We start from the raw sequence: 20606 nt of genomic DNA, 5'->3' as shown, positions 1-20606 counted from the left end.
ATTTTCCATGTCAATTAATGTGAAGTGTCAATCACTCTCCTACATTATGTGTGTACTACAGGTGGAAGCTGCCATATTTTTGAATACATGGAGGTGGTTGAAAGATAAGAATTCTCTTAGAGAATTACCTGTGATGTAATGCTTTGTATAATAAGGCTTTTTGTGAGCTAGGACAATCTGCAAAGGTTAAAATTAGTAGTTGCATTTTTTTTTGTGCTAATAGAAATCAAGCTGTTAGGGGATATCAGTTGCATTACACTTTGTACAGCAGGCTTTCCCAGGTTAATGGCATCAAGAGTTCATAATTAAATGGAAAATGTCTAACTAATAGCTGTACAAACTTGGAGGAATTTTAGGGTGATACCGAGGATCTGTTGATAGGTGTTGAGTAGTGTTATAGGGAAACCTTTGCACACAACAGAACAAACCACCAAGGTGTTGATATTCTACTTTACTTGCTGGAATGTACTGAACTCTTGATAGCATTATATACTGTAGAGGAATATAATAGTAAACAATAACAAGTTTCTTATGAATTATGGGTATTGTTGTTAAACAAGAGTTGGTTCAGGCCCATAGGGATTCGAGGGGTTTGGATTTTATCCTTATTTGTAAGTGGCACTTTTAAAAATATAAATCACATTCCTAGCTTCTATGGCTTCTTTACTCTGTGGCTATCAGGAATGCTGTTATCTAACACTTTGAGGTGATCTGAAACCACACTAATCACCACTATGATGTAGATAGTGGTTTTGTCTCTGTCCCTGAGACTTCTATTCTAATCATAATGCTAATTACCTGCAAACATTAATTCAAATTGTATTTGAAAGACAAACGTGCAACGTGCCGCCCTTACAGTGACAGACATATAGCTATGTTGTGTACAAACTTAGTCAGTTTAACAGAAAACAGCAAAGTGCTAAATAAAAGGAACTGATTGTAGGCCATAGCTGTATGGTTCCCAATTGATGAAAACTGAATAGCTAATCAGTATACATTGATGGTGGATGGATGGCAATTACCTGTGAATTTAATGTGAAATAAATTTAAATGGAGACTCTTTAATATCATGGATATAATTACATGAAAATAACAAGGAGAAAACATCCTGACCACCTGGTAGACTCCTGTAAGCGTTCGAGCGTAAATCGGATGGCTGCAGGTTTGAGGCCACCCAGGTCCAGTCATGGATTTTTTCTCCTTTCTGCAACTTTTCAAACACACCTTATGTAGCTAATGTCTGAGCAGGCTGTAGGACCAGGTGTCCTACAGACCTTCAGCACTTGTGCTGTAAAGCATTAATAAAAAAATAATAAATGTAGTTAAGCTATAGCAAAACAGGATCGATGAGTGTAATTATTTCTAATAAGAGAGAAGTATAGCATGGTCACTAATAGTAGAATTCTAGGAAAACAGGAATGGGATAGTAATGGTAAGTGGGACCAACCGACGGAAATGCCTGATAAATGTCATCATGACAATAATTGGATTTTATGGCACAATACTTTTTTGCTGCATTTTTGGGTCTTTCTGCTATTTGCATTAAAATACTCTAATAGAACACAGTAAAGAAGCTTTGTTAATAACTATTCCACAGCATTGAAAACCTGTGAATTTGATGGACTACATACATTATGTATAAAGACCAGCTAAGTTGTCAACACCACTGAAAAGTTAATAGTTAAAAAGTATTGGATTTACTGTGAATGTTAACTAAATTAGCTTAAAATCTAACCTCAGAGCCTCTACATTCTCAGGCCATGCCCTTGGATGCCTTATATTTGTAACTGTTAATTTTCAGAAACCCCATTTTCAAAATCCTAGATCACCACTGTAGCTAGCTGATATATAGGTACTTATTGGTTCACTTTTATAAGGTACAAATTAAGAGAAGTGGGTAGCTAGTAGTGATGTAGCTAGTAGTGATGTAGCATAGTCATGAAACTGTAGTCTGATGTAGGGGTCCCGAGTTTGATCTGTTGCACTTATTATTGTTCAGGATCCTTTTTTTAGTTTTGATCTCATGACTGCCATACAAATAGCAACAGCCTAAAAATTGAAAGCTAGCTACTTGGGAGCATACTTCCTGAAACCCCCTTTGAAATAATATAATTCTTTGCTTTATTATGTATATGTGTGAGTATGGGGGGGATTTCTGGAACAGAAGTGGTTCTAGAGCTTTCTTACAACTGCTTTCCATTACTTTGTAGGATTTTTTTGAAGATCTCTGTACTGAGTGCAAGTGCATGCACAACAGATTACAAGCAGAAACAAAGTAAACCAAAGTTCCAAGTCTAACTTACTAAACACATTTTAAAGTCATCTATAGAACTAACTTCACACCTGGACTTAACACACCATTTAGTTTGGCAACACAAAAGTGAGTGAGTGATAGCATGCAGTATAGTACAACAGTTTATAACAACATAAAAATTACATTCATCTGTCAAGGAAGGATCTGCAAAGGGGCATATTGAAAGTAGAGATACTCTAATAGAGCAGTCAGGCATTTTCTAATAGAGCATTTATATAAGTTATGAGAAGGAACTTCATAACATGCAGAGTGTTGATTTCAGAGTTTCTTATTCTCATTGGGGAAATTTTCCTAGACATTGATTGCAAAACTGAAAAGTGTGAGCTTATACTGCTAGTATAGTCAAGGGGATAGATAGACCTCCTGTATCACTTGGGTTTGCAATAGAAATCCTTGATGCACTTTAGAAATCAAAATAATGTTTTGATTGTTTATGAGCTTTTCAAGTTTATTCATGTCTGTTTTTACTTGTTAGTTGTTGCTCAGGTGTTATAAAAATGTGACTAATTCATACATACATGAAATCTGTTGCATCAAGTTCTCAGTGGCTGGGTTCTTTGTCCCAAGACCCTCAAATCTGTAACTCAGTGCTGCTGCTGAAAGCCCCTGGCTACACCCCTGCTACTTGAAACCATAAACATATTAAATGGTTCATGGAGTAAAAGTAAGTAGCTATGGCTGGCTAAGTATGCCTGATGTGAATTCTAGACTGCTAAGAGCCTGTCAGTGGGTTAAGGGAAATTGGAGTGTCCAAGAAATAGAATTCTGCTGTAAAGTTATTCCCATTCGGAGAAAGTATCACTAATGCATGAGAATTGTATCATTGTGGATTATGCCGTGACTGCACTACTGTGTGTATCTATGTAAACTATAGTGTTAGTGTGTATGCTGTGTTTTGGGTTATTGTGGTGGCATTTTCATGAATGACCAGTCCCAAAAGCATGGAGGGTTAGTTTTTTTGAAATCATTAGTGAAATCTATTTGGAAAAATATTATACACTGTTTTCCTCTTGAAGTAATCACCCCTCTATGGTGGATTGTTTAAAATGCATTTTGATTTTTTTCCTAGGATGGGTTGTCCAGGCTTTGCATATCCACATTGTGAACCTACTGCTTCAGGTAGTGCATCCAACTCACTATACTGTCCTGATGAGGCAATATGGAGTGGGCACCCTCATTTTAAGTGACTATAATTGTTTTCTGGTATAATACTATTTGTCACAAGTGTTGTCTAGAACTTTGACTACCATCATAGGACAAATAGCAGCCAACTGATCATGTAGAAGACGAGCCTCATCTATGTTCATTGCCTGGATTGTCACCTACAACACAAAGGACAAAATATATACCCACTATTGAAATAGTTGAAGTTTTAACCTGTAGACAGCATACACCCATTCCAAATGCCATACAGTCTAAATAAACATGGTCAAGAATAACATTCTTCAAGCGAGTTTCATCAGTAGTCGGTACTTGGTCTATAAATGGGCTATATAGGAGTATTCTGATCTTTGTAAACTACACATTGTGTTCAGTTTAATAATATTAGAAGATAAAGAAACTTTAATTACTAGGTATGTTGACAGCCTGCTTTTCACCTCATCGCATTTGAATATTTCTAAACCATATTGCGATCTTTATACTCTAGTTGATCATACCATTGTATACAGCAAGCCCTTTCTGCTGCTATTCCAGCTACTAAAGGCTACCTGTGTGACACTGACTGTCGCTGGTACATCATTGCTGGGTCTGTAGATGATAGGACAAAGGGAGAGAGAGGACTTGAGGGTTGATAATGTGCACATATAATTATGTGTTAATTTACAGACCCAAACTAGCTGCAAGTCCATTTTTAGGCTTATTATGCCCAATTCTGCTCAAGTACTGTAGGCTCTACACATATACAAATTACACAAGTCTAACTCACGTTCTACTAGTTAATACAGGATGTCTTTGCTACATTCATTATTTACAGTTTCCACATGATTATGTGTTTAGCCTTTACTGTTATACCTTGTGTGGTGTTTACAGACAGGCTAGCGTGTGTCTTGATTGCTTTTGGAACTTTTTTTAGCCTCTGAAGAATGACAGATTTATGATGCCCAAATCTCGATTTGACACTATATCTTGTTAGCTACATTCATCCAAAATCTGATGTCTTCAATGATAAACCATTTCCATGCGATGAAGAAATAATGAAGACACTGCAAGCAGGAGGTGAGTACTGTTATTGTTATTATGTTTCTGTACATGTATTTGCATAATACCGACTTGTTGAAAAGGTATGGATAAACAGCTGGCTCGTCATTTTGCCTATTTATTTATTCGAGGTCCAATATCACTATGTAAAGAAGAATTAGGGCAAGACATTGAGAAAGAGACAGACCATTTTGAGGTGTGTTTAGTGTGTGTTTGTGTGTGTGTGTGTGTGTGTGTGTGTGTGTGTGTGTGTGTGTGTGTGTGTGTGTGTCTGTGTGTGTGTGTGTCTGTGTGTGTCTGTGTCTGTGTGTGTGTCTGTGTCTGTGTGTGTCTGTCTGTGTGTCTGTCTGTGGGTGTGTCTGTGTGTCTGTGTATGTCTGTACGTCTGTGTCTGCTGTCCTTATAAACTGATATTCCACAGAACATTCAGTCTACCAATTGGCAAACACTGAGATTCAAGCCTCCTCCAGTGGGATCATCAATCGGCTGGAGAGTGGAATTCAGGCCTCTTGATGTAAATAAAAATTAATTCTCTTATGTATGTAAGTGATGTGTATAATTATTGTACAGATCCAGTTAACAGATTTTGAGAATGCTGGATTTATGGTGTTTGTGGTCCTTTTGACTCGCACTATCCTTTCCTTTGGTGTTGATCTCAGGATACCAATTTCCAAGGTAAGATGTGTCCAATACATGTAAAGTTTAATTTCTCCAACAGTTGGATGAGAACACGAAAAGAGCTGTGAAACGTGATGCAGTGAAGACAGAAAAGTTTTATTTCAGGAAGACAACTGTTTCTGGTGAGCAGATTCTTTGTAGTGAAACCATATACCGTATACTGTGTGGAGACTTTAAAATACTAATACCAAGGTGTTTAGAGTTCTGCTGTATAATACATAAAGTATAGTCATTGTTATGATACATGTGAAGATGATGATGATGAGAGTGATGTTCCACAAGAGTATGAAGAGATGGATATCAACACTATAATGAATGGGAAGATGTGTATGTGTACAATTTACTAGTAACAGTGGAACCTCAGTTATCTGAACTGCACCAGTGAACTTTTGGTTATCCAAATGTTGGTTAACAAAATATCAAAATGATTGTCCTACTAGAGTATATACTGAGAGTATACTGAGAATTCTATTAGAGTACTTGACAACAATGTCAATGACGGCTGAATTCCTGACCGGCTGGATTACCGAATCGCATCATTTGCTATACACACAACTAACTACTTAGTAACCATATACATATCTAAATACTAGCAATAAAATGAGAAATTTGACTATGTTGTTTTTGTTTACTTACAGCAAATTTGTTGCACAGCAAATGTCTAAACTTTGGCAAAACCAGCCCAAACAAAGAATGAAATTCTAACTCTTACACTCCATAGAACTATTTTATATAGTTTGCTTACGGTGCAATCCATTTCACAGCTGGTTTCTTTGTTTCCTGACATGGTTTGTCCCATTGTTGTCATGTGTTGCGTATGCATATATGTACTTGTGTGTACCGTCCCTTGTTCGGGATAGAAAAGTCTTCACCTGTCTCCATTGATGTAAAAATTTAATACTGTCTTCTTTTTAATAGCGTGATCATCCCTTAATCTGTAGCTACTTATTATTCTTTAGTTTACTGCTATAGTTCAGAAATCTTATCCACTCATGTTTTCTTTATTTCAACAACCAGTATACTGAACATAATGTGTAATACAATGCTTTCCTCTCCTGTAGGGTGATTTCCCTGGGCTAATCCCCCTGGTTAGGATGTATGTTAACAGTTTAGAAGTTGATGTAAACACGAGATGCACCATCTACAGATACTTCCAGCTCATTCAGATGAAAGCATCTGGTCAGTTTAATACATTGTGTACATAAATTTTATTTATAGTATTGTGTATAAGGTGAACTGTTGACCACTGCTACGTGGATGAGAAACTTCATCACTCAACACCCTGACTACAAACATGACTCTGTTGTAACAGAAAGTATCACCTATGATTTGATGGTGTCTTGTGATAAGATTGGCAAGGGAGAGACTTGTGCTGAACTCACTGGCTCACTACGTACTCGTCCATGTCACTGAAACCCAGAGTTGGTGTAGTTACTTCAGAAAGTAACTACTAACTAGTTACTAGTTACACGTTACTTTTATCCCATGTAACTTAGTTACAGTTACTTTTCAAAAGGTAACTAAATACTCTAGTTACTAGTTACTTTTGTAGTATAAATTATGACTTGTTTTTAGCTTTTGTAACATGAATTTTGCTCAGATATGCATCATTAAGGGATGCAATACATAAGTGCACTTATAATAACAATTCTGTGGCTATTTCAGGTCAGTTCTAATTGTTGCTACGACTGTTACTCAAGCTGAATCATAGAGAAGAGTACACAGAATCTGTCTACTTAATGTGACTGTAACCTATATGACACAAAAGTTACAATGTACAATGTAACTAATTACTATTCAGATAATTACTCCTAGTTACAAGTTACTAAGCAAGTAACTAGTTATATTACTAGTTACTTTTAAAGTAATCAGTTACGTAACTTAGTTACAAAAGTAACTAGTTACCCCCAACTCTGCTGAAACCAAAATTTGTAACACACAGTAAATATTGTGTTGTGTAGAATGCATGGAAGAAGAATTTTATGAACTACTAAACTAACTGCCTAGAACTGTTTCCAATACAATAACATTCCCTATTCTGTGACTGCATATAAAGGAACTGTTTATATTATTAAGCAACCTCTCTCTCTCTCTCTCCACACACACACACACACACACACACACACACACACACACACACACACACACACACACACACACACACACACACACACACACACACACACACACACACACACACACACACACACACACACACACACACACACACACACACACACACACACACACACACACACACACACACACACACACACACACACACACACACACACACACACACACACACACACACACACACACACACACACACACACACAAACGTTGTGCCACATACTCTCTTCAAGGTTTGCGCAGTAATCAATAATGATAATTTCCAGGATTTCAGGAAACCCTTTTGGATTTTATCCCACTTGGAACATTTAAGAAATCGACTTTCAGGTTTCCATGGAACATGCAGGATACACTGGTTTCTCACATGATAGCAAAACATGTATATAGTTTTATTGTAGTTTGAAAAACATAAAGATCTGGCCTACTGTAATAAAGCAGTCTATATCTGTACTGGAAACCACTTCTCTAGCCTACGTACTCCCTGTCCCTGTATTGTGTAGTTCTTTTTCAACTGGAGTCAGCAGAAATCCAGAAGTAAACTCTACATAGTAGCTATTAGATAAATCTTGCAGTTATGTAGAGTTAGCTGATTAGCCGCCATCCTTGATTATAACAATATTAATGCAAGGGATTAAATTATGGTTTTCATAGCTAGTTAACAGTGGTAGCTACACATCTAGTTATTTTGTACTGTACAACTCGGTACAACTAGTACCAAGAGTTTATAATATACAATATTACTACTTTATATTATGAACTCTTGCTAGTACTAGGACTAGCTACGTACTGAATTGTCAGCAGCCATATATATGCCTGCATGGGAAGTAGCTCATGATCATATGGCCTCAGTGAATTTGCAACATTTGTAAAATGGGAGGGGCTATTCAATCGATAACCGCTACCCACGGCCAGAACAGATGCGTTTCAACACCTCATCACGTGTGGATTCCAGAAGTGAAATATAGAAAATTTACACGGGCGAATTTACATCAGTTATATAGCAAGTGCATGCTCTGCATTTTATACCTGAAAGTTGAAACCAGCTGTCAGAGTGGCCGAGAAGCTGCTCGAAGCAAGTTGGCTCGAAGTGCGTAGATGCCATGCATGATTCTAATATTTTAAGTTCATTGTTTAGGCAGTCAATTGCAAGGTCAGTTGTTCAATTGCAGGATGGATCCCGAACAGGAATACGATGTAGATGATTTACTATTAGAAGTGGGACAGTTTGGTCGATTTCAAATAAAACTATTTGTTTATTTCACCATCCAACACGTGTTAATCGCACTGATCGTTATGTCTATTGTGTTCGTTGGTGCTCCACCCAACTGGTGGTGCATAGTGAACGATTCGGATATACTCCGAGACCCCAAACACGCACCTTACATCAGTGAGGACGCTGTCATTGTTAACTACAAGAAATGCCTCATGTATGAGCAGCAATCTTGTATAGTAGAAGTTGAACAAACGTCTGCATCAATAGTAGTTGAGGTGAGCTGCAGTTGGTACATGCATGGAAAACTGTAGTTGTATATCATGCATATGTACGCATTTCATGCTGTTGTAGCTGCATATGTCTGTATATACATTGCGGGGTCAAGTAATTGTGTAGGGTGTGGCACCACCAATTTTAAAGTCATACTCCCTAATAAAACAGTCATCTTAGTGGAGCATTCATCAATTAATAATTTTGCCCTGTATTTATATATGGTGGAAATATTAAATCAGAATAAAATCAATCCATGCAGAAACCTTATTATTTTAAGAAACAACTGACCTTCAGGCTCTATATATGGTTAATGCCTTGGACAATTTTACCGTAAATGACGAAAGTTTGGTGTGACTTAAGTTAGATAAATCGACACATGAAGCAGGTTGGTGGTTAGAAGCTTGACAAATTTGTGTCAATTTGCCAAATTCGCCAAACTGAAATCATGTCAAACTTTCATCATTTACGGTATGCACCATTTTCATGTCCATGTTGTGTTTCAGTCCTATACAGCAAACTTGGTAGGTAGATTAAATACTGCTTTTAATTTTCATAACAACTTATATAGATGCTTCTTCATAAATTAATATTATCTACATGCTATTCTTTGCTGCAGTGGGATTTGTACTGCTCAAATTTCTACAAAGTAGGATTATCACAATCATTTTGCTTGCTTGGAATGGTACTGGGAGCTTGGTTTCTTGGTCCCCCAGCAGACAGAATTGGCAGGAGAAGCATCTATTTGTGTTCATCACTTTTGTTGTTTGTCTTCACACTTACTTCTGCAATGGCATCCACTTATGCACAGTTTGCCATTGCTCGGTTTCTCACTGGGTTTGCAGCAGCTGGTTGTATTGTATGTTACTTTGTGATGCTGATGGAAATCATTGGACCAGATTACAGGGCCATCATGGGGGTCATGTTAGTTGGGCTGTTCTCTGCCAGTGTTATGCTACTATCTCTTCTTGCTTACCTGGTCTCTAACTGGAGGATGATATTGGGATTCTTAGCAGTTTTGGAAATTATACATTTAATGCTATCAACTAAGTAAGTTATATATCATGCCACTATTTTGGCTCTACCCATTTACACAGTATAGTACCAGAGTCTCCAAGGTGGTTGCTGTTAAAGGGTCGTCTGGAAGAAGCTTTACAGGTGTTGCAAACACTTGCCACAAAGAATGGCACTTCCTTGCCAGCTGTGACATTGAAGAAACTAGAGAAATCTACAAGATCAGCCTCTTTGTTTAACATATTCTCTTTCCGAATTATTTTTACCAGAACCACAGTAATGATTGCCTGCTGGTATGTGTGTATACATGCAGTAGTCCCCACCAATTATCCAACCATCAATTAAACTCACTTCTGAACAGTAGAATTGACTGTTCTATTAGAGTATTTTGTGTAAGGTGTGCATCCTACAGTATCAAAACAAAGCTCTGTATAATAATATTATATGTGTGAATAGGTTTCATTTATCAGAACTTTTCAATTATCTGAAGCACTCAGGCCCCGATTAATCTGTATATACCGGGGTATGTGCATATGTTGAGTTATAAAACAGTGAATATTTTACCGACAGTCATTTAAATACAAAAACACTTTATTAGCACAGCATTTCTTTCCTTTCAATCCAAGCTTACCTCATACTCACCATAGGCTGTTTGATTGTTTAGTATTATGGCTGACTGCTGGTCATAACTAGTATTTTTCTTGCCTATACAGTATTATGATAGAAATTGTTATGTTGTCATTAATCTTGCAGGTTTTCAGTCTCCTTCTCATACTATGGACTATCACTAGGAGCTGATAGTTTATCAGATAACTTGTATGTTAGTTGTGCACTGATGGGTCTAGTGGAACTACCTGGTCTATTGGTGTGTATACTAGCAGTTGATCGGTTAGTATAGTATATTATCATATACAATAGTGTGATGTTGTGTTGTGTAGTTATGGGAGAAAGATGTCATTGGTGTCAAGTCTGTTGTTAACTGGAATAGCTTGTATATGTAGTGGTGTTGTTCAGTGGATTAGTCAGTGTAAGTTGACAAGTGAATTGACACACAGTCTATTCAGTCATATAGTTTTAACAAATTAAATGCATTACTGTATGAAGTGAAATTATAGAGGGTATCCATTTATATGAGATTACATCATTTTAAGCAGTTATTAGACGATTTGTTTTTGATGTAAAATCAATGGCACCCATGTAAGGAACAACTGAAGAACAACTCACTATGCCGAGTGAGATATCAAATTCAAGAGCAGTATAAAGGAGACTGGGTTGACTCTGCGATACAGGCCAATGAGCAGCTGGAGTGTAATGGCCCTGTTTCTTCCAGCTGCAAAGTGATATTACAAATAACATAACAACTATGCCATAGTTTGTCAGCATTCTTTTGCTTTTTCTCACTCTTGTTTAATGCATTCACAAAGATAACACAGAAAATAGTTAGTGTAACGTCAAATGGATACCCTCTATTAAGGATTTCTATATTGATTTTCTGCAATTACTTTGTATTATAGTCCTGTATACCGAATTATTACTTTTAAAGTATGGGAAATACTTGGTATTGATCTCATTAAAATTTGGCAGGAAGTGAACCTTTTTATGCTACAACACTTTCAATTTCATCATTGTCTTTGAACTTTTCATATGTACAGATTCTTTTATTTTGACTCTTATTTTTATCCTTTAGACTTTGCAACATCTTCCTATGGAATTACTCTTATTAAGATGATTGTTTCTTTGACTGGAAAATTTGCAGTATCCACATCACTAGCTGTACTCTATGTGTACACCAGTGAACTGTTCCCAACTGAAGTGCGTAATAAAGGACTTGGTGTCTCTTCAGTAGCCACAAGATGCGGAAGCCTTTTAGCACCTTTTGTAGCATTACTGGTAAGTGTAGCTTTAATATATTCCCTGTATGTTATTTTAAGCTTTCATTTATGCTGAAAGCCATAATCATGAAAGTTTGCTAGAATCTGTATAACCTCAATTAGGTGTTGAAAGAAATTATTTTCTATAAAATTATTATCTTATATGCAAATTCACTTCACTGATTTAATAATTTTGTTCTTGCAAACTCTCATGTAACAGTGTGAATTAAGCTATTATTTTAATTTTCTCTACAGAACAACTGGAGTTTGGGACTACCTTTGATAGTGATGGGACTGGTACCACTGATATCTGGTTTAATGTCTCTATTGTTACCAGAAACTAAAGGAAAATCATTACCTGATACTCTACATGAATTGAAAAATCCAATCTAGTCCAGCAGTTACATAATTCTAGCTACTGAGATATATAATATCTATATCTTCAAGAAGTACTATTATATGTTTATTTATGTGTTAATATTTTAATTTTGTTTATTTATTCATCTTGAACAGCAATTGAATTTCTCCTATCTTTGCATAGTTTGCAATTGCATTTGAATATATCAACGTGGTACTATCTCAAGGGGAAAGCATGCAGTTGCTTTAAATAAACAATTCTAGTTTGAGATTATGCAAGAGGATATATCAAATGTACCCAAACTGAATGACGACAGTCTTATCACTCCTATGACAGCAATCTCCTTTACAATTAGTGGAATGCAAAGTTTATTACATGACCTCGACCCAAACAAGGCTCAAGATCCCAATAAAATTGCTCCCACTGTATTAAAGGACTGTGCTGCAGAATTACTCCCATGTTAGAAGTCATTTTTAAGTAGTCACTAAACACAGGGGCTCTCCCTGCTGACTGGCTTACTGCAAATATCTGTCCTGTGTTCAAGAAAAGTAATCATAATTATTCAATCTGATTATCATCCCATATCCTTAACATTGTCTATAATGGATCAAAATAATATTTCACTCTATAATGGATCATGTTCGGCATAATAATATCTAATAACTAACATGCCAAACACAATTAATTATCTCACACAATGGATAACAGATTTCAGACTGAAGTGATATGATCGCATTTTAGCAAAAGCTTTTGATACTGTTCCTCATATACGTCTCCTTAGCAGGCTACAAAATTGTAAAATTGGTAATTTTATATTGTGACCTGAATCAATTCATGACTTCCCAACACACACAGTTATATCTGTTGTAGATGGTGCTAGCTCTCCACCAATTTCTGTATTTTCGGCTGCAAGTGTGCTTAAAGGAACTGTCTTTGGCCCCCTAAGTGATTTTGCTATATTATTGCCGGCCTCTGCCTATTTGCCGATGAATGATCTTATATACAGAGTTGTCAAGTGTGACGACAATTCTATTGTCCTTCAACATGATTTGTTATCTCAGTGGTCAACAGTTTGGCATATGAAGTTTATATTAATGTATCTAAGTGTGTGTGCTAATTTGATGCTCTTGATAACTTATTCCATGCACTTCAGCATGATTATCAACTAGACAATAATACTTTATAGATGTAAGAGATGCGCATTTGTATTTGGGTGTTCTGCTACACAAACCCCTGTATACCATGGTCTACAAAAGTATCCCAAATATTAAGATGCAACTTGAGTTACCGTTCATCCTCTGTTAAAACCCTACTATTATAGTTCGTTCTGTTATGTAGTATGCAACATCAGTTTGTCAACAAAATGACATCTTATCCCTAGAGAAGGATATATAGCTACCAAATTCAGTACTTATGGACTGGCATACATGCAGGTGGGTCTCCTCTCCACTCTCCATGGGTTTGATGCACCACTTGGAACATTAAGAAATTGAGACTTCAGTTGGCCATGGGCTTCCTAAAATTAATGTGCATGTATACCACCATGAAACAGGGCACAGTATCTTAGTAGTTAAACAATTGCTTCTTACAAGATAACAACATCAAATGTATCATAATTTATTGAAATATAATGGAACCTGTTAATCAGGACACTTGAAAATGAGGACACCTGCATAATCTGGACACCTGGTAATGGTCCCAAATTACCTGTTAGCATGCAAACTGACCTGGAAAGTCAGGTCAACCTGATGATCAGGACACTCTTACAAGGTATCCTTAATACACAGGTTTCACTGTACTCCAATAAAGTGCTAGGGAAATATTAACTACTCTAATAGAACAGTCATTTTGCTGTAGTGGAAACTCATTTTCTGCATTTATTTATTATTATCACTGGGCAGGCAAGCACAGTGATTACTGATTATGCCTATGGGGAAGGGGAATTTACAAGGGTGGGAAAATTTACCACGCTACTACACATTATTAGTTCCAAATGGTTAGCTAATTACAAATATTATCTAAATAGCTTCTTCTCAGTCATCTCATTTAATGAAATCGATAGATAAGGTATTCCAATCCATGATAGTTCATGGGAAATAGCTATTTTGATATATATGTTGTGGTGTGTACACTTGAATGAATAAAATGAAGTGGATAGTGATGATGAGTATGTCTGGTTACTCCGGTTGTCTTTAAAAATGTTTAGGTATGTCGTCTACTACACTCAAATAATTATCATGAAAGAAGAACAGTCTTGCAGCTCTTTTAAAGTGATCCAGTTCTAACTTGACAGTTATACACTACTAGCTAAATGTGCTGTGATTATTACATACCCATTTTGCACTTCTCCTATGTATTTTTTCTAATGAGCTGATCATGCTTAATATGTACTTGTAATTGGTATGGGTTGCAAACAATGGGTGCGTATTGAGGGTGAACAATTGTAATTATGCTGATTCCCCTGGCTGATTCATGAGAACAACTTATTCCAGAAATTTAATATAATATCCTGGGTGCTTTATACTATAATGCTTTATAAGTGGGGGGCCATGACATGCAAGGTAATTCCCAAGTAACTAAGTAAGTATGTTCGGTTCTAATTTCTAATACATGTCCGTTCTAGGCCCCTGATAGAAGAATTAAACATGCATTAAGCACTGCACTACAATATAAGATGCACAGCCATTTTTGGTACCTGTAACAGGGGAAGATATCCAGGATTTTGCTGGGAGGGGCACACAGGTAGAAATCACTAAGTCACTACACGATCTGCAAAGCACACTCTGCAAAATGCAAAGCATGAGCTTTCTGGCATGCCATCCCCCTCCCCCCACAGAAAATTTAATGTTCTGAGATTGAATTTTGTCTGACATTATTGATAGTTTAACACTAGAGGTATGAATGCTAATGGTATCGCTAATGAGTTAAAAACCAGACTTAGTATAGTGTAAAGGTCTAGGAGGAAATTTTGAAAATTAACAGATTCTGAGATTAAATTTGGTGGCAATTATGACTGCAATTTGCTGAGTTCAACACTGGAAGTATGAATGCTAATAGTAGCTATATATACTGAGCTAGAAAGAATTAGTTGGGTTTCCTTAAAGAAATTTTGAAAAATCAACTTCTGATATTGAATTTTGACTAAAATATGTGACTGTTTATGAAATTTCAATGCTGGAAGTTTGAGCTGGTAGCAGCTCAGTACTAAAGTCTATAAGGAAATTTTGAAAAATTGACGTTTTGAAAAGCTGAAAAATATTATTGAGTGTTCAAATATTACCAAGCTACAAAACAGAATTAGCACAAGATCCCCTGCACAAACATCACAAAATATTCAAACATATAGATAATCCCTGGAATGTGACGTGGTGTGCTGGCAGTGCTGGTGCATGATTTTTCATCTCCACTGCTATAGTCACTAGGGTGTGGAAAGAGTCAGTAACTCAATTTAGAACAAGTGTTTTAGCTGTCAAATGGCAAACAGTGTTTTATAATTATGCTACTCTTGACTGTTTTATTAGAGTAAATGACTGTTCTGTTAGAGTATTTCGACTTAATGTAGACTCTCACCCACCTAGTTCCCCTTGTGCTATGTCCATATGGGTAACAATTTGCTAGCAATACATTTATTATGTTATAGTCATAAATTGCAACAAAAATGTTTGAATTATGTATAAGGTGCCTAGATATGTTCAATGAAAAAAATCCAAATGAGGGGAGGGAGATCTGCCCCTGATGTAAACAAGTCACAGGGCTTGCAAACTTATAGCTACATAGGTGAAACTGTGACAGTGCTTAACTGATACCTCTTGTAGAGTGACTTAAAGATGACAAAGTCATACAGGAAGACCTCGGGGAGGACAGACATAATTATGATGCACTGTACATGTAGTGCTGGTTATAATGGTCAATACCAAAATCACCATATTTGCACGGATGACGGATATTCAAAGCTTTGAGCAGTAAAGATATGAAGCAAGCATGATGATTTTGGTTAGTGTCACAGTAGGCCTAGGATGGACTCAAAGCTCTGTCTACATTATGATTCTTATTGTAGTGAAGTCTCAAAGATATGTCGACAGTGTATCTGAAGTGGAGCCATTTATTATGGCATAATATAGTTCAATCCGTCAGAGGTTCAACAACTATGTAGACAAGCTGGTTCATAAGTGGAATAACAACAAGCAACATGTGATTACTTGCATATGTGTACTGTACTGTACATTTCTATTTTGTATGTTTCATATATAAGTATTAATTTTAGCATGGAAATTTCATCAGCATTTAGCACACGTATACTGCAACATACGTCTTATTTTGCTAAGACAATTACAACATAAGTACAGGGGTCTAGACTCAAGGGTACTATGCACTGAGTGGACAGTACAGGAGCCCTGGCAAGACTTACAACAATACGAATTATCATAGTATGCAGAAAAGTTCGGTTTAGGCAAACCGATAAATCCCAGTCCCTAGAATTAAAAATCCTGTATGAGCAGGAGACAGCAATGCGAGCAGTCAGGGATTGTATAGTCTTCTTTGTCACTTCACAAGCATTGGCCACTTGTAGGCAATTGTGTCTAGCATAAAATGGTCTAAACAACCAATCTTGATGAAAATGATATTAACAGATAAGTCAGAAAGCTGAAGGTCATATTGTAAACAGCCATACTGATCTTCCTTCCAAGCTCTAGCAGCCAAAAGATGTTGGTGGGGATAGTTAGCTCGAACAAACAGATGAAATTATTGGAAACCAACACCAAGTCAGGTGTGCTAAGGGTGAAGGAAAGATTCTTGTTTACGAACTTCAACAGTGCTTACCGGACAATTTTATACTCTATGCTAACCTTCCAGGATATTTTGCTAGTGTTAGCACAATTCCAACCAAGAACTTGTAGGACTAAATCATGTATCCAGGTATACCTGCCTTGATCAAGAGCAACAGGACATCCAGTCAAGGTATGGTTTGTCGTGGGCTGGAGAACTTGACAAAGGGCACGTTTAGAGGCCACACATCAATCTCTTTCATAAAGGACAAGCTTGCTCCAGAGTGACAATTGCAGTGTCTAAAAAAATTATTTTAAACAGTTAATGTCTCAAATTTGGATTCCCAATAAACAACGTGAGTACAACGTAACTTAAATCATGACGTGCATGGTTCTCAGAGTGGACATTGGCAAATGAAGCTTAAGCAGCAGATAGAGAGTTAGTTAAGGACAGTGGGAGAGATCGACATCTGGACTGTTGGCTGGTATAGAATATTACAGCTCTACAATCAGTGGGTCAACTGGCCACTCAATAGCCAGAACATTATGACAGCTTAGCTGACTGCTTCAGATGAGGTGAAAAGAGGAGATTCAACACATCTGGGTGAAAAACAGTTCCAGGAGTGCAATTTCGAGGGAGGTTCAACTAACTCTTCACAAACTTCAATACTGATGACTGTGCTGAAGTATATAATAGATGACACAGTAAGCCTCTCAACAGCAAAATGAAAATACAGAACAGAAGGCACATAGTATTTCAAAATCATATCTTATTCACCCCGAATAGACCACCTTTTGGTGAAGAACTGTAAGATTTGTTATTTCATGTTGGCAGAAGCAGTCTTTTGAGCAATATTTGGACAAACACCGATAGTGCAACCCAGAAACTTGGTGCAGTCCACATTACAGATATTAATAGTATTCCCATCTGCCATTGAGAACACTACATGTGACTATTGAAGTTCAGAGATATATACACTTCAGGCTGAAACTCAAAACATAATTATTTCCATTGCCTTCTAGACAAGTGGTTTTTGGTTTGTCACATTGTTTTCATGGTAGGACTTCATGTTTATATCATGCTATTCACTTACATCTACCTCCAAGCTACTTCATAGCTTAAAACTGAGAGTAGCTGACTGAGAGAGAAAACCATCAATTATGAAATGATGAAGTACATAAATTACAGAAAGTGTGATAGTCCTCGGTCACATGCGACCACGTGTATGGTCCTACGGAAGAACCTGCGTGGGCATGGCAAGGGTGTGAATATAAAAATAAAATAAAAAGAAGCTATATAAATAGTTATGATACACGTATGCATTTTTCATGGCTTTGATTTCACACAATTTCACAATGATTTTTTTAAAATTTCACTTTTTGATTTCATGATCATATGTGACTGAATTTTGGAAAATCACCCATATGGGTGCGCATGAAATAATTAGAATTTTCGTGTTTAGTGGTTGCTAATAAGAATAGGGCACAATTTTGAAAATAGTTCAAAAACTTTCTTGTAATTTAAGGTATTGAGAATGGCCTAAAACCATTAACAAGTAGATATGCACTATACAGTTTGTGATTTGATCATTAAATATTTTAGTTGTCAAATGCGCCCATATGGGTGATTTCCAAAATTCGGTCACATATATAGTCCATGGAATCCTCAAATTTCATGGGTTTCATGAATAATTTAGTAGTGTTTGGAACTGGAATCTCCTAAGGAAAAAAAAAGAAGGAATTTCCTGTCCGTAAAATAGACAACACCTTGAGCAAACTGAGGTAGTTATTATTATTATATTGTTTAATTAGCAGAGCCCGCCTGGGGCATAAGAGCTAATGTACATTAAATTAAAAGTGATTGTATAATAATTGTTTGAAGCTGTCAATAGTTTGTTGGTTGATGATGTCTTGTGGTAGTCCATTCCATTCTGGTATTGTTCTTGGAAAAAATGAGTACTTATAATTGTCTATTGATGTATGATAGTGTAGGAATTTTTGTTCATGATTAGATCTTGTAATGGTGACAGGTGATAATGTTGGTAAGTAGCTGTTAGGTATTTCAGTTAGGTTGTGGATAATCTTGTATAATAGAGTTAATCTTGCACATTTTCTCCTTAATTGGAGTGGTGGACATTCTAATGATGTTAGCATATCAGTTATACTATCTCGCATATTCCTTCTCCATGGTCGATTCAGGACAAATCTAGCTGCTCTATGTTGTATCATTTCTATTTTATTTATGTCCTTTAGGTGGTATGAGTCCCAAATTGCAGCAGTATATTCCAGCACAGGTAAGATAAATTGTTTATAGCTTAGTTCTTTAAGTGCACGTGAACAGTTTCTTAAGTTACCGTGTGACGGTTGTAAAAAAAAAGTAGTGATACGAGGCAAACGCGATGATTTTAGTATTAGGCGGTGGTTGGATGGGCTCAAGGTTGTGTCTACGGGATACTTCAAGGTTTATCGCAACGACACGCAATGTTGAAAAACTCTCTGAGTTATCAGCCATGGGAATAAACGCAGCTCACTTTGACCTCCTTAAGGAAGAGACATGGCTCAATCTACCCCCAAAGGCGGACGTCGAAGCTACTATTATTACGTTTGGAATTCTGGGTACTTATATACCACAGCTGAATCGACTGTGGGACACCCTTCTTGCATCTGATAAACCTGTACTTTGTTTTGGTACGTCTTCGTGTTTCCGATCTGATGGCCATGATTCAATAGTAGATGAGACTGCACCTCTTACTGGGAAATCAGAAGCAGGTACTGACCGTGTGAAGGGTGAAGAGTGGATTGTGGCAAGAGGGGGAACAATCCTTCATTTGTCAGGCGTTGTTGGTGATGAAGAAAATCCAATGGCTGGGAGCAATAGTTGTGGGTATGGACCTTCACGAACCATCAAATCCTGGCTCTCCAAGGGGTATTTCAAAAATGGTCTCAGGATACTGAATTGTATCCACATCAATGATATATACAAGATTGTCAACACCTTGATTGAGAAAATTAAGGAAGACAATTGTAAACAAAGTGATGTTGTTGATCACATACGTAAACAGAGGATATTGGTGTCATGTGGATCGTTCAGAGTACAAGACTTTGCAAGAGCACTGAACATGGAATTGCTGCCAGAAATGAGACCTCCCCATAGCACTATGGAGAAAAGCAAGATCTTGTGTATTGCTAAACTCCTTGCCCTCCTACCAGAAGACTATGAGTGGACTTTGCCTGTTCCTGGTGTGGAACCAGTTTCACGAGGTCTACCAACTACTGGGCCACTAAAGGTGGATGCTACTGGTGCTGCTTTTGACAGACAGTGGGAACTGTTTAAAGCAAATTTTTGTGGTAAGTGGCAAGGGAAGACGGCTCGGTACCAGAAAGACAAAGGTGAAGAGTGTGGGGGAAAGTTGGATCATCATAGCTTTATTACCGAGATGAAAGCAGCTATGTTGCCAGCTCCTGTATCCATCAACCAGTGGGAGTGTCATGTCTATATTCTGGATGCAGACAATGCTGTTTGGCATGGTACAGGTCTGAGATTTCCACAAGGTGAAATGGTTCGTACTTACAGTAGGAAATCTTTCAATGAATCTGGTATAGCCTTTTGTTTTCAAGGTAGTACAGGGCAATGTAGAGTTGATACAAATTCAAATACCTTTGGGGCAGAAGTCAATTTCTTTCACCAGCGATCTCGATCCATGATTGTTGTGCAGTACGTTTTAGACTCTACATCTAGTAGGCTATTGTTAGATTCTATTAGTATAACTCCATTTAGATGTGGGCTTGG

General features: G+C 37.0%; 2 protein-coding genes across 9 annotated transcripts in view; both read left to right on the top strand.

Moving 5' to 3' along the window:
- Positions 1-34: 34 nt before the first annotated feature.
- Positions 35-7010, top strand: LOC136267145 (glutamate--cysteine ligase catalytic subunit-like). Of its 6 annotated transcripts, none has more exons than XM_066062221.1 (9): positions 35-4531; positions 4597-4709; positions 4935-5027; positions 5084-5188; positions 5232-5313; positions 5421-5518; positions 6253-6370; positions 6423-6707; positions 6857-7010. In XM_066062221.1, the coding sequence occupies exons 1-6, from the start codon at positions 4510-4512 to the stop codon at positions 5501-5503; spliced, it is 498 nt and encodes a 165-aa protein (XP_065918293.1). In that variant the 5' UTR covers positions 35-4509; the 3' UTR covers positions 5504-5518; positions 6253-6370; positions 6423-6707; positions 6857-7010. The 6 variants fall into 6 exon arrangements, with proteins under 6 accessions (XP_065918293.1, XP_065918292.1, XP_065918295.1 ...); XM_066062220.1 differs by lacking the exon at positions 6857-7010 and having other exon boundaries at positions 35-2380; positions 4389-4531; positions 6423-6850; XM_066062223.1 differs by lacking the exon at positions 6857-7010 and having other exon boundaries at positions 4645-4709; positions 6423-6850.
- Positions 7011-8298: 1288 nt separating this feature from the next.
- The window catches only part of LOC136267142 (solute carrier family 22 member 15-like), a 28202-nt gene continuing 15894 nt past the window's right edge, over positions 8299-20606 (top strand). Inside the window, exons 1-8 of one of the 3 annotated variants that reach the window (XM_066062213.1) lie at positions 8315-8411; positions 8460-8812; positions 9427-9857; positions 9905-10114; positions 10575-10709; positions 10760-10848; positions 11509-11711; positions 11948-12202. In XM_066062213.1, coding sequence (XP_065918285.1) covers positions 8333-8411; positions 8460-8812; positions 9427-9857; positions 9905-10114; positions 10575-10709; positions 10760-10848; positions 11509-11711; positions 11948-12085 — 1638 coding nt within the window. In that variant the 5' untranslated portion in view covers positions 8315-8332 and the 3' untranslated portion in view covers positions 12086-12202. Of the gene's footprint in view, positions 8412-8445; positions 8813-9426; positions 9858-9904; positions 10115-10574; positions 10710-10759; positions 10849-11508; positions 11712-11947; positions 12203-20606 lie in introns of those variants that run through there. The other 2 variants (XM_066062216.1, XM_066062214.1) reach the window with 2 other exon arrangements.

Source organism: Dysidea avara, chromosome 9 (assembly GCF_963678975.1).
Source record: "Dysidea avara chromosome 9, odDysAvar1.4, whole genome shotgun sequence".
NCBI lineage: Eukaryota > Metazoa > Porifera > Demospongiae > Dictyoceratida > Dysideidae > Dysidea > Dysidea avara.
This window is presented reverse-complemented; position numbering and strand designations above follow the sequence as displayed.